Genomic DNA, 14,138 nt, shown 5'->3' on the forward strand with positions numbered 1-14,138 from the left:
ACCATCTCAGCCTTCTTCTCAAATGGAAAGTGACCTCATGCTGGGAACATCACCAAGGCAACCCCCCACACTGTTGCTGATATAACTGATAATGCAGTAGTGCCTCAAGGCTCCAAGCATCGTGGTTCTATTGTGCTAGGTATTGTACATATATGTAACAAAAAAGACACTGACAGACATCCACTAAAAGGCACACATGCACACAGAAAATTGCTCCCCCATACACCAAACTATTAGTCAAACACACTACTGCTCCAATATTTCTCTTTCACAGACCATACTGCCAACTCCCTGCCATAAAGTACTGAAAAGAGCGGCTATGCTCATGGAGAACAGGAACTTTCAAGAGAGTGGAACCTGAAGAACTCCCTCCCTCTCAAATTGCAGACACAACCATCTGCTGATGAATACGACATCAGCGGTCAATAAATCCAGCACTGTATAGCATCTGATTTTGGACAGAACACCCAAACTTGTCTGCAATCACTGAGACATGGTTTAATGACACTCCCAGCATTTTCTAGTCCTGCTAGTCCCAACAGACTACTCAGTACAAAATAAGACTGATTCCAGAACTAGCCAAAATAAAAGGCATGGCTGCACTCGCGGCTGTACACATGCCCATGCCTATAGTTGTGCCATAACTCCCCTATCATCCACACCTAAACCCCAGAAGCACATGTCTGAAGGCCAGTACAGGGTGAGTGAGCTAGCACGCCTAAGGGTGTGGACAAGCACATACCTTAGGCTGTGGTACAGCCCCGTACCCATGCTAGTTTGCAGTGTGGATGGCAGTAAGGGGCTTGTACTGTGTCTCAAGTTTCAATGGTCCTCTATGCCCATTCTAGAACCTTTTTCTCCTGACTCTTACCCACTGTATGAAGGTCCCTGTCCCCCCTCATGGTCACCAGTAGTAGCGAACGAACTGCACTGATCATATCAGAACAGCTTTCTACTGCACTCTTTACAGATCAGTGCAGGTGAATACACAGATCCCGCTTCAACAGCAGCCATCTGAGCCACCAACCACACACAGGTGCTGATGAACATGTGGTCAGAATACATCGTCCTCCACAACTTTGCCAGGAGTGGCAGAACATACACCTGGACTGGGAAATTTCACAGAGGCTGAGGCAGGCTGGCATACAGTGGACTCCAGCCCAGTGCTGGGAACACATCAAGCACACGAGGCTCCTGTAAAGAAGAGCCAAAGACTTCAAAGGTTGCACCGAGAGGGCTTGTCATACATGCCCCTGCTATGAGGAGCTTGACCAGGTGCTGTCAACAGCTCCCAGTACAGAGCCTGAAGTGGCTCATGATTCCCTCCTGAAGCCTGCTGGCCTCAATGTCCTACAGGATGCCAATGAGGGCCAGGATGAGGAGGCAGCAGGGATCATGGAGGATGCCCTGAAGACCCAGAGTATGAGGAGCATGTGATTCTGCATCTCTGCTCAGAGCAGCCAGTTGAGGAAGCCCCAGACAAACCCGAGGTGGTCCCCGAGCCTCAGTAGGAACTGGAACCAAGGCTGGTAAGTTACAATGGACCCTCCCACCCACCTCATCAATATCTCCTCTTGCTCTGGTGCCTAATTCCTGACTTTAAGATCCAGGGCATTTGAAGTACTGTGCACTGAGACTTTTCCACTCTGGATAACGTGCCGTGCATTGCTATGTCTCTGTGAGCTTTGCCACGCCCATCCCTTTATCAGATTTCACTGACTTTCCCTCCTCTACCCAGCCCCTGTGCTGCTCAATCCCAAAATGGTCTGCAAGCAAGACAAAGCTATAAATTAATGATTGTATTGGTTTTCTGTGAACCACATTTAGGCATTTGGCTGAAGCTATGTCTTAAAAGCATATTGTTAATGAAAAATCATGGTGCCCCTGTGTGTGTGCATGTTTCTCAGCCAGCAGTCAGGCAGTGATGGTGAGTGGCCACATGCACCCGGGAAGGGAGATGGAGGGTGAGAAAGGTGCAGGCTGGGGATGGACAACTGTAGAGAACTTATAGTTGGCTGTTTAAAGTTAGTACCAGCTGTCTTTGTACCTTGGAAGATTACAGTTTCAGCGCCTCTCCCTTCCCCCGATCTTACTGTCCCTTTACAAACAAGAGCCACATGGAATGAGGTAATGAGGGTTGAGGTGGAGGGGGCTTAAGTCCAGGAAGGGGAAGGGAACATTGGTTATCTGAGGAAAAGTTATTCACAGCAGTCATTTCTCCCTTAGAAGATTACACAATTACCCAATTACTGTCCCTGTCCCTAGTGTCTGGCCCCTCGCCACACCAAGCCCTATGACACAAGTCGGGTGGGAGAGGAACGTGTCTGGCAGATGGATAAACACAGTGCAGTTTGTGACCCATCCATGCCTAGAGTAACCACCTGAAAATGCTAAGGTCAGGGCAGGCTGCAAAAGGAGAGCAGATTCTCTCAGCACTGGCGGGTGACACTGAAGTCAAACTTCCCAACCAGCCAGAAAGAGTGCTTCTGATTCCCCACACTGGCTATCAAGAAGCCAAAATACAAATATACACAGCCCCCTTTACTGCATTTCAGTCTATGGCTCCCAATCGGCCACTAGGCCCAGTAAAGAGACCAGTTATTTAAAACTCTATGCTCTTTACCCAAAACAGTTTCTCCTGACCCCAAAGGGTCAGCCACAGTACCAGATCAATATAAGTTTAGATCTTACCCAAAATACCACGCTGCCAGCCAATCCTTTAGTAACTAAAACTAAAGGTTTATTATAAAAGGAAAGAAAAACTATAAGAGAAATGTTAAAGGGTTAAAGCAATCAGATACATACAAATGATTTGAAAGTCCATATGAATCATGTTTCTAGTAGGATTGTGGAGTTTGCAGGCTTGTATAATCCCTCTGGTGTACATCCAGTACCTGGATGGGTCTCAGTACTTTGTTTCACTGCTTCAATTCAGTTCAGTTGTAGATGAATTGATCCAGAGATAGGTAGGTGGCTGAAGGCTGAAGATGACTAAAGACAAAATGGATGTCGTGCAGCTGCCTATGTCCTTTGGGCTTTGCCATGCTGCTTGTGGAAATTTACAGGAATAAGATGGAGTCCAGAGTCACATGAGTAAGTCCTGGTGACTCATCAGGTATATCCCTGGCTTCTCCCCCTGGGCCCCCTGTACCTGTGAATTTCTTAATGGGCCATTAAGCAGGCTAGTGCTTCAGCCATCCTGTCTGGGGTGTTGCCCAGACACAGCACAATTTGAAATACAGATATATCAAACCATATCCATATTTTCAGTTACACTTATAACACAGGAACATAAACATTATCATCTTACTTCGCACATTATACCCTTTCTAACAGTACCTGACATGGCATATCTCACATGAATTACTATGATTTTAACATATTGATGTTAAACAACATAATAAATGCCCCCCTCCCTCCCGCCAATCCAGCTAGCGTGACACAGTGTCCCTTTGCAGTGGGGAGACAAGGGGCTTGTACTGATCTGAAACTTCAGGGAACCACGTAAAGTTGGGGGAGTGTGTCTCTTTCTTTGTCTATTTCTCTGTTGTTAGATGGGCAGAGGGGCAGGATTTTCTGGTGATGCTAGTGGGTTGAGGGTGGATGGATGATGTTCATGGTTCATATTTCCCTTTGCATGGACACTCCATATGCTAGATGAGAATAGGGTCAATTTCCAGGTTAATTGCCTACCACTCCTATAAGCATATTTCAGCAAATTTCTGGTGTAGCAAAACCTTCAGCTGCGTCTTGAAATTCAATGGCAGTGCTAATCTGCTTGGTCCACCTTCACAGCTGCCCATTCAGCAATATATAGAAGGGTGACCATTAGCAGAAACATCTCTGGCAATGATTGCTAGATTTTTTTCCTCAGGACTGGAAAGCCACCTCTTTTCCATTCTCGTACCTCAAAAACAGCTATACTCTCCAATTGCTGGCCAGACTTTAAAGCAGAAATTGTAAACTGATTAACATAGCCAGGCCCTGGAAGGAACTGTCCCCCACTTACACTCTCTTTGAGACTCAATGAAAATTGTAAATGTTTAAAAACAGTAGTTCATGTATCTTAACATGAATATACCCTGCTCCTTCCTCATGGCATGCAAATATTGCCTGAGAACCAAAGATACATATAAAAATGAGGCATTCTACAGTAAGGTTTTTTTGTGGGGGATTTTTCAGCTTCTTCCAAAGGAAAAAAATAATGCTACCCTTGTTTTTGAACTGGCAGGACCTTCAGCTGTCATGAAGGAAACTGTTCCACCAGGAGGGCAGGAGCAGCACACCAGAGAAAGCAGGGGTGGATGGAAAAGGACCCTGGAAGAGCTGCGCATAGGGATGAACAAGAGAAACCAGGAGCAGTCTGAATTCCTCAGAGCACAGGAGAAGTGGACTCTGCAGCAAGAAGAGACACTGATGAGGGGCACATCACAGAGAATGGGAGCATGCTCTAATGGAGATGCTCAGAGAACTGGTGTCCAAAAGGGTTTGGGGTCCACCTGCTGCCAGGGCCACTGCACCTGTCCATAAATCACCACCACCACCACCACCACCACCTCCTCCTCCTCCTCCGGCTGACGCCCAGGGTGCTGCTGAATCAGAGAATCCTCTTTCAAGACAAGTGACTATGAGGAGAACATGAAGCCTGCAGGATTCCCAGGACCTCTCCATCCATTGACACACAAAATCCCACACAGAGAGAACTGCTCCCCCCACCTTCATATCCAAGAGGGAAATGATGAGCCTGCAGAAGTCCCTGAACCCTGCCAAATGCCCACCCCAGAAATCCCACACAGGGAAACAAAAGCTCACAAAGCTATGTAGCGCCACAAGTGCCAATGTTCCCTCATGTGCATTTCCAGCAGCTGTACAGGGTATGAAGGTGTCCCTTGGCACAGGCAGATGTCATCCTCGGTCTCTCTGCTGTTCCAAGATGTGTGAACCTATGGCATCCCTGAATTGTGCCGGCTGGAAACCAAGACCAATGTGCATGTGGGTGGGATCTGGCTGCTTATATAGTGTTTGTAATCCAGACTTGTCCTGAATGCACTTGGGATGGAAGCACTCCCCTTTACTCTCACAAATGTTATGGAATGCACAGCATGCAATGATTATACAAACAGCATTTGCCACACTAGCATCCAGACGGGTATGAAGGGATCACCAACAAGATTTCAGCCTTTTAAATGTATACTCTATGACCATTCTGTAACCACTGAGCTTGTAACTGAATTCCCATTTTCCAGAGTCAGTGATGTTGGGGTACGGTTTCATGAGCCAAGTTAGGAGTGGATATGCGGAGTCCCTCAGAATAACAACGGGCACAGACACACTGTACAGAACAATATAAAGTCCCTTCTTCCCTTTTCAAGTACAATCATGATATCCTCAGCACCTTGGTGTCATAAACCTTTCCAGTGTTTCCCATGTTGGTATCTGTGAATCTGCCTCTGTGATCCACCAAGCCTTGCAAAATGAGTGAATAGTAACCTTTTTGGTTCACATACTCACTTGCCTCTTGTTGTGGATAACATACTGGGATGTGGGTGCCACTGATTATCCCTGCAGAGTTTGGCAATCCCATCTTCTTAAATCCAGCTATTATTTCTGGAACTCTTATGACAACCACCGAATGGTAGATCACAGTGTTAATTGCCTTGCAAACCTGCACAACCATGACCCCAACAGTAGATTTTCCAAACCCAAAGTGGTTTGCAAATGGACTCATGGCTGTCTGGTGTTGCCAGCTTCCACTGGGCAATAGCCACCCATTTCTGGACTGGTATGGCTTCCCTAAATCGAGTGTTCTGGCACTGGAGGTTTGGTGCAAGTGCTTCACACAGTTCCATGAAAGTTTGTCTCCTCACTGGGAAGTTCTGAAGCCACTGCTGGTCATCCCAGGTTTCCAAAACCATGTGACTCCACCACACTGTGCTGCTTCTCCTGTATCAGAAGTGACAGCCCACCAAGGGCAAACCATGGCACTACCAGCATTCTCTATACCCATACCATGTGTGCTGAATGAATTGTCATTGACTTTCAAAGTCAGCCATCTTCAACTTGCCAGAAAGCTCTGCACACATTCCATCCAGCATCTCACCAATTGCCTAATCCACTGCATAACCTTTTGTCCCACAATAAAGAGCATGAGCAGAATCAGATCATCAACCCATTGCTGCACGTCTTCTACCCAGTTTGGCAGGGAACAACAGTGAGGGGCAGCAACAAGAGGAGGAACTGCCATCAGCAAACGTGTGAAGGCAGGGGACAGTGCCAACACCACACAGCAAATCGGTTCCTAGAATGTCTTCCTGCAACACACAGAACCTCTGGGATACTGCTCAAAATAGTAGTGCTAATGTTATGTTGTCAGGAATGAGGACTTGCAGATGCACTTCCGCAGTCATCAGGCAGACAATGAGTGCTGCTGGGCTACAGCAGAACCACCTGATTGGCTAAGGCAGTCAGGTGGCTTGTTCTTAAGCCCAACAGCTGCTTAGGATCAGCGGCTGCTCAACGCACGTGCCCGCAGATTCTCTGCCTCCCTGTGCTCTCTTCACTCCAAGCCCTGCACCCAGCATTATTCCAGCCTAGATCTTACCCTGTACCCAGCCTTGTTGCAGTCCTGTCCCAACCTCACTCCCACCTTGGAACCAGCCCTGCCACTGCCTTCCTTGGCTCCAGGTAATCTGGTTCTGACCCCTCAGCTCTGACTCTCTCTCGATCCTGGGCTCTGCCATTCAGACTGCAACCACTAGGCCTGACTCCTGCTCCGACCACTAGGCCTGACCATGTATGACCTGGTCTCCTGAGACATGTAACAGCAGCAGCAGCAGCGTGGATGCAGGTATACATGTGTACACAGAGTTATACCCAAGTTCAACACAGCATAATGTGAACACTTGGTATGGGGTTAGGGAGCACATGCAAGCATGTACACAGTCCAGTACTTGAATATGTGCACCAGTGTAGACAGAGTCAAAGACAAAGGGAAGCAAAACAGTAGTCCTCTTCCCTTCAGTCTCAAATGCAGAAAATGCTTCACTCCAGAAACCAAATTTGTTGAATGCCTCTATGTGGTCTGCAAGGCAAAGAATCCTAAGACATCCAGGGGCTACAGTCCAGAGGAGGACTCTGCTGAGTTCCTAGAGGAACAGTGCTGCCAGAGTCCTCAAGATTCATCGTGCCTGAGGACATCAATGTCCACACAAATAGAACTATGATTACCAAAGCATCTGTTCCTTAGTACCTCCTGGAAGCCAGGTGTTTCCCATAGATTAACACACACCCAGTACTGCCAACCCTAAGTAATTGAGAAACAATGAGTGAGGTCCCCAAAAAACCATGAGTTTAGCTTATCTTTTTGGTTTTTTTTTAAATACACATTTTGGGTTCTCTTTATTTCCCTTCTGGAACTTTTGAGCCTTTACAGTTAGTATTTTCAAGCTTTTCTCTGCAGCCATGAGCACTAGAAATCTTACTTTTTTTAAAAAAAATGAAAGTTGAGATTAGAACAAAACTGAGTAAGTCCAGGAGCTGGACCTTTAAGAAAAAATGCACAACACATAAGATTCATGATAAAACTGTGAGAGTTGGCAGCACCATACTCCTAGCCAGACATGCACTAAGCCTCATTTTTAGACTAGGAGAGGACATTGAAGATTTAACAAAAACATTTCTATTCCACCACTTTAGGTAATAATCATGGCATTTTTCATCAGAGAGTGACTCAATGAGGTTTCTGTTGCTAGTTCAGGTTCCTACTCCTGATCTTAAAAGCCATCAATAGGTCAGGACCCAGGTATATTAGTAACTACATGTCCATCCATGACCTCTCATGCCAGCTGCTCTCTGGATCAACGCAGTTTACAAAGATCCAAATGAAACGTGAGACAGAGATAAGGCTTTCTTAACTGAGAGCATTTGACTGTGGAACTAGCTTCGAAAAGAGATTAAACTAATCCAATCTGACCACTTTTAGAGTAAGCCATGTGTGTACACCTCCCCCAAACAAACAAACAAACAACTAGGGAAAGCAGAAAGCAGAAGACTCCATGGGGCACCCACTGAGGCAGTAATGGGCATTGCAGAAAAAGCCCAGTATACAGAGACTTCATGAGGATGAATGAAAATAAACTAGTCAATTTCACTATGGTTTTTAATAAGTTTCACTTTCTGATTCTCATACATTAGAAACATAGTGTCATGTTTCAATTGCAAACAATGCAAGAGAATATTATCCATTTAAACAATTTTTCAGCACTAATCTTCCCCCCCATTTCTTAAAAGTTTTCTTGGAAACAATTCCATTTACACTGGGCCAAATCCCGAGGTCCTTATTCAGGACATCTTCTATTAAAATCAATGAGTAAGAACTGAGTAATAACAGGGCCAAATTAAGAATTTAGCCCATTATGTTTCATAAAAGCTTATACTTAGAAAACAAAGTTCTGGTCTCAAGTAATTTTACAATGTCGCTTTAATTATAAATTTAGAGAACTAAAAAAACCAAAGAAGCTATTAATGAACTCCTTTCTACATATTTTTCAATTAAAGAAAAAGCATGGGATGAAAATATTGTCCTCAAAAATATACCAGACTCCAGAAATTACAGAGTTTTATAATTACCTAGATTGTTAATAAATAATACACACCATATGAATGTTTCACTATAAACAAACAAGGCATGTACTATACTACAATCACAACTTTAACTGTAATATTTTATTACAGTTCTGGTCAGAATGCTGAGATTGTTTAAATGAATAAATATATTAAATTAATTTAAATATAATACACTGAAAGCAATGGTACAATCATGCATACACACAAATAGTAATCACCTGGATCCTTCTCTGCTGTTGCTAAAGTGTAAGAAAAGAAAATGAAGGACACCATCAGAGAAAAATACAATGCTTAATTTAACCCCATCAAAGCAGAACAGATATTAAATCAGGCATTTCAGTGCTTGTCTGTTTAAAATTTTTCACTGACTTTCTGTATACATACAGAAAACTACATTTGTTGCTCTACAAATAAAAACCAAACCACCACAAATCAGTTAAAAAAAAAAAAGCAGACGACACTGAAATTCAATATCATTAAGCAATTCAAAAAAATGAATTAATTACATGCGATTCATCCAAAAATAGATAACATTAATAATGATATTCTGAACAGACTTCCTTCTTTGGTGATGAAGAGATATGGGGGAAAGGAGGTAGAAAAATGGGAAAATGAAAGAGGATTAAAATAAGCTGAACTCATGTTGAAATTTTGTTGATAATAGTATTTTCTATTTTCAGCATGTATTTAAATATATAGTACATTTTCATTCCATATACTGAGGTAACATCTACAGGATATTTTTAAATCCCAGATTGTCCTGTTTGAGTTTTCACAGATCACCCGACTTTTCCCACTGAGGGTGTAATGCATGCGTGTTTCCATGTAGTCTTTGAGGATTTGCTACTTCCATCTGACTATATTTTAGGGACAGTTCTCTTTCTGGGTTATGCCCAATGACTGAGCCTGCATATCCATCCCATATTGTGCTTGGGAAATTGGTGAGAGAAAAAACAGTAAAACACAGAATAAGAATATTGTATTTTGCTATTGTTATAATACCCATCTTTGTGGCTTTATTCTGCACTTCATTGTTATTGGCTTGTAGTCAATACAACCACTAAAGCACATGGAGTAGGCTGATGTTTGACTAACTGAAGCTAGTTCATTGACTGTGGAAATATTAATTCATTAGGCATCAGTTCCATTAGCAAAGTAATAGTTACATTTGAGAACGTCATGAATGCTGTACAGGATACATAATGCTAGATGCTTCCCACTGTTCAATGCAGGCAGTAAACAAGTAATAAAATAGTAATAGACATAGTAATTGTTATGGGGAGTCAGAAACCCGTTTCAGTATATGAAGGCAGACCAGGATTGCGATCAATCTAAAGGGACAGAAGTCAAGCTATTGGACAAGGTATCTGCCAAATGAATTTTTGGCCCCAAATAGGGATTTGGGACATGTAATAACCTCATTGTGGGATGGGAAACAGGTCTAAAACTGAAAGCTGATGTGTACATTTTGTGGCTATTATGAAGCTGTAGCCCCCCCCCCCCCCAACAGTGCTCTCTTGTTCTTTAAGAAACATGTCTTCTAGATGTTATGTATTTGTATTACATAAAATAAAATTTAAAAGATGGACTTCTGTAGTTGTGGCTTTCCATTACATGCCTGTAGATTCACTTAGAGCATTCTAATTATGCATCAGCCAGGGCAGTGGCTTAACCCACTACAAAGAAATTCACTTTAGTCAAAATATACAATGGGCCAAATTACTGCCTTGGATGCTCACATGGAATTCCTGTTTACGTCAATGGGAACTATATATGTGGTTTAAAGTGCAGAATGTGGTCCTTAGGAAAATTGCATTCCCACACTTCTCCAGAATAAAATTCAGAACATCTGTGCAAAGCTGTATTTTTTTTTAATTGTAAATTAACTGATTCTACGTCCACTTGGCCATCAGTAAGTTTCTAAGTCTTTTACAGACTTTAGTGATGTCTAATCTTTTTATACCTATTATTTTAACAGTCTTGCTAAAAGCTCAAGATTATTGAACAGCAAAAGTCCCCATTATGAGTATGCATACTATCATCAAAGCTAAGAGAGAAGAGATATCTTGCCTCTCTCATTCTTCCAAAAAAAAAAAAAAAATTATAATATTCATCCTCCTTGCTCTAACACAACATGATATCATAATTAATTATAATAAACTGGTTACTAAGGTGGCTTCATGTTGTTACTGCCGTTATATAATATTGGTTGCTATAGTGATGAGATGGCTTTTTTTTCTTCTTTTTTTGTTAATCACTCATGAGATTGGTTAACTCATGTTTGTCAGTGAATTTGACCAGAGCCGGAATAAGGGGAGATTTTTTAATTTTTTTTTTTATAATACTGCTACCTCGGCCTCCTTTCATTTCATTGGGTTTTGATAGTATAAGTGTATTTAATTCCAGAATGTTATTAAAAATAAATTATATCAAAATAGAGTTTAATTTTTAGTAATAACATGTAATTCTTAAGTATATGTCATGGTCTTTCTTCTGCTGAACTAACTCATCTACTGTCTATATTTTTTTAAAATGACCTTCATACCTTTTTCCTAAACTTAAAGTTAATTCTGTACCAGTATACAACAGATGACTGGTACACTATTATCTTATGCTTTCTGAAAATAATTTTATTGAATTTTATAGATTCATAAACTTTTCCCAATGTTATGCTTTATTGTTCAGCATAAAGCTTGTATTACAGTAACGGTGCACATCATAAACTACTCAATGACTAGCAACAATCCTGATGAATCTCATTACACCAAATGTACACAATATGTAAATAAATAAAAAGTGCAGATCATCATGATATCTAATACTTCTGTCACTGCATTTATAAGTAATCAAAAGGTAATTGATACTTCAAGAGTTTACTGTTACATCTCATTATATATATCAGTATGATTTCCATCTCTGACTGACAATCATAAGGCATCACAACAACAAATAAAATTACTCTTATCAATCTACCTGCTTGTCTAAGGTATTTATAAGGCCTCTATCATCTTGTTTTCCAAGTTTCAGGGTACTGTTATTACTGATATGACAAGAAGATACTGTAAGTAATTTAATTATTAGGAATACTTAGAGAAATTAAAAATAAGCCATGAACACACTTTTAGATGTAATGAAAATCAAATAAGAACAAAGGATAACTTAAACCTGAAGTCTGGATCTTGCATTCAAGCAGGGTCCCAGGAGGCATATTAAAGCAATGAATAGGAAAAAGCTCTATGGTTCACCAGCTGAGATTTTAATGAGACATTTCCCCTTGCTGTGGTACAGGTTTGTTCAGGAAAGGGAAAAGGCTATTCACAGAATATTCAGTTAATAGGCATTGTTGGCTTTTACAGCCACTTTGGCAGTTGATCATTGTACTAACCTTCTATTTTGGCATATTCTGTAAGTCGAGTGTAATTGATCAAGGCAGCTTTCTCCAGACATTTTCTAACCACTTTCTTCACTTCTTCTGCTGGCATGGGCGTGGCAATATCTTTCATTAAAACCTATCCCAGAGATAGACAGAGATACACATTGGTTACACACATTATCTAAAGCCCACGAGAAAAATCTGAATGTACACTAGTGGCTATTTTAGATTTGCTAATAATTAAAGGCAGAAATCAAAGAGGCATTTCAATAGATGGCACAGTTGGTTAATAAACTAGCTACTTGCCTCTGGAGATTTGAGTTCAAACCCTGGTTTATATTGCATTAATTTGATGGTTTCATCCTTGTTCTCATTTATGCACATTATAAGAACACCCCTACAGTGTAGCACCATTCAGCTTGTCAGTTTCTGTTCTAGTGAGAAGCAAGACGGAATACCAGAAGTATTGAAGGTTAGATTAAGGTACACAGCTAAGGACATGATAGCAAAATTTGCACAGCACCTATCTATACTATGATAGGCCTTTGCCAGTGAAATGCATCCCACAATTTCATGAACATAACATTCACAGACAGATGAAATTAAAAAAAAAAAAAAAAGGAAGAGCACAGCATCAAGACTTGCCATTATTAACTGTTCTTCTTTCTTCATACGCTTATTAAAATTCAGTAGGTCTAATTTGTGAAAAAGAATTTTTAGGCAGGACAAGCACCAGACTTTTGATGAATTTTTGGAGCAGTAGAAGGCTAGATCATAAATTGCAACACTTTTTTTTTTTTTTTTAATTATAACTGACTAGTCTTCCAGCACTTAAAATGTAGTAACCAAGATAAAATGGGCTGAGGATGAAATCCTGACCCCTTTTAAAGTTAATGTACCCATTGCAACCTTTATGAGAGTGGGTCTTTATCTGGCTAACTGTAAGAAAAGGTGTATTGTCCCTTTAAGGGCTCCCTGACAGGAGGTGGGAACAAGGGAGAAAGTTTACAGGGATGGACAGGAAGGGTAGGAAGCAGATGGGGCTATGTCAGGGCAAGGTTGCTGCATTTCCCTTCCTGCTGACCAGAAGAGGGGCGGGGATATTTATACCACATGCAAACATGGAGAGGCCCCTTTTTATCCAGATTGGGACTCCCTCCCTCCCCCTTGATCTTGGCAAAAGGATCAGGTTCCCTTTTGAGCTGCTGTGGGCATTACAGTAGTTGCCCCTTTTCTTGTAGGGTTGGGAAGGAATTTTTCTCTCACCACCAGAGTGGCCAGGGTGGAGTGGGATTTTTGGCCTTCCCATAGCTCACCTGGGATCAGGTGAGGTGGAGTAGGGGAGTGAGGTTATAATGTTGCAACTTAATTCATAAAACTTGTGGCGAATGACCAGTGCAGGTACTTGGTATAGAAGGGATACAATTGTTGGATAAAATGGACTAGAAAAGGTTTTGCAGGAAAGCATCCCTTATGGGAGCTGAGTAATGGAAATTTGGGTCTTCTACATCTCAGCAATGAGAAGTGACACCCCTCCTTTTCCTTGCCCTCTTTAAGGGAGCAGAGGAAGGAGGTTTGAGGCTCCTATGTCTGGATCAGCAGGAAGCCGACCCCTCTTCACTGCACAGCACAATTTGTTGCAGGGTACTCCCAGATATTACAGGTGAATAACTTGTGGCCTAGTTAAAACCACATGCATGGCCTCCTGTCTTTCTTCTGGCATGGACAGACAATGGAAACTTTGCCATTAACTTCAATGTCACTCAAGATCTTTAAAGGTATGTTGGCTTTTAGTAGTTTAATATATAAATAAAATAGGTCAAAAATATCCTGAAAAGTACTATTTACATTTTTCAATGTGTGGAAAAATGTAAGCATTTGAACAAATTAAAGATTTTTTATTATATACACTTAATTACTGGCTAAAATTTAAACACTGGTTTGAAAAATCAAGACACAGTTATAAATGAAGTGAATTGGTTGTGGAGAATTTAATATGCAAATTGTGATGTTTATATCTTCATTGAATATAATACTAAGGGACTCTGACATCGTCCAGTCATGAACACTATATTTAATAATGCAATCAAGCTAGAAATTACTTTAATTTTTCGCTTGCATCACTTAATTTTGCTATTTA

At 41.5% G+C, this 14,138-nt stretch overlaps 1 protein-coding gene across 3 annotated transcripts in view; it reads right to left on the minus strand.

The window, feature by feature from the left end:
- The window catches only part of CADPS2 (calcium dependent secretion activator 2), a 501,284-nt gene that overhangs the window by 122,235 nt on the left and 364,911 nt on the right, over positions 1-14,138 (minus strand). For all 3 annotated transcript variants that reach the window (XM_067564292.1, XM_067564291.1, XM_067564293.1), the window contains exon 16: positions 12,011-12,134. In XM_067564292.1, the coding sequence (XP_067420393.1) occupies positions 12,011-12,134 (124 nt within the window). The remainder of the gene's footprint in view (positions 1-12,010; positions 12,135-14,138) is intronic.

Source organism: Emydura macquarii, unplaced genomic scaffold, assembly GCF_026122565.2.
Source record: "Emydura macquarii macquarii isolate MOO-44397 ecotype Brisbane River unplaced genomic scaffold, CSIRO-AGI_Emac_v2 contig_2636, whole genome shotgun sequence".
Taxonomy (NCBI): domain Eukaryota; kingdom Metazoa; phylum Chordata; order Testudines; family Chelidae; genus Emydura; species Emydura macquarii.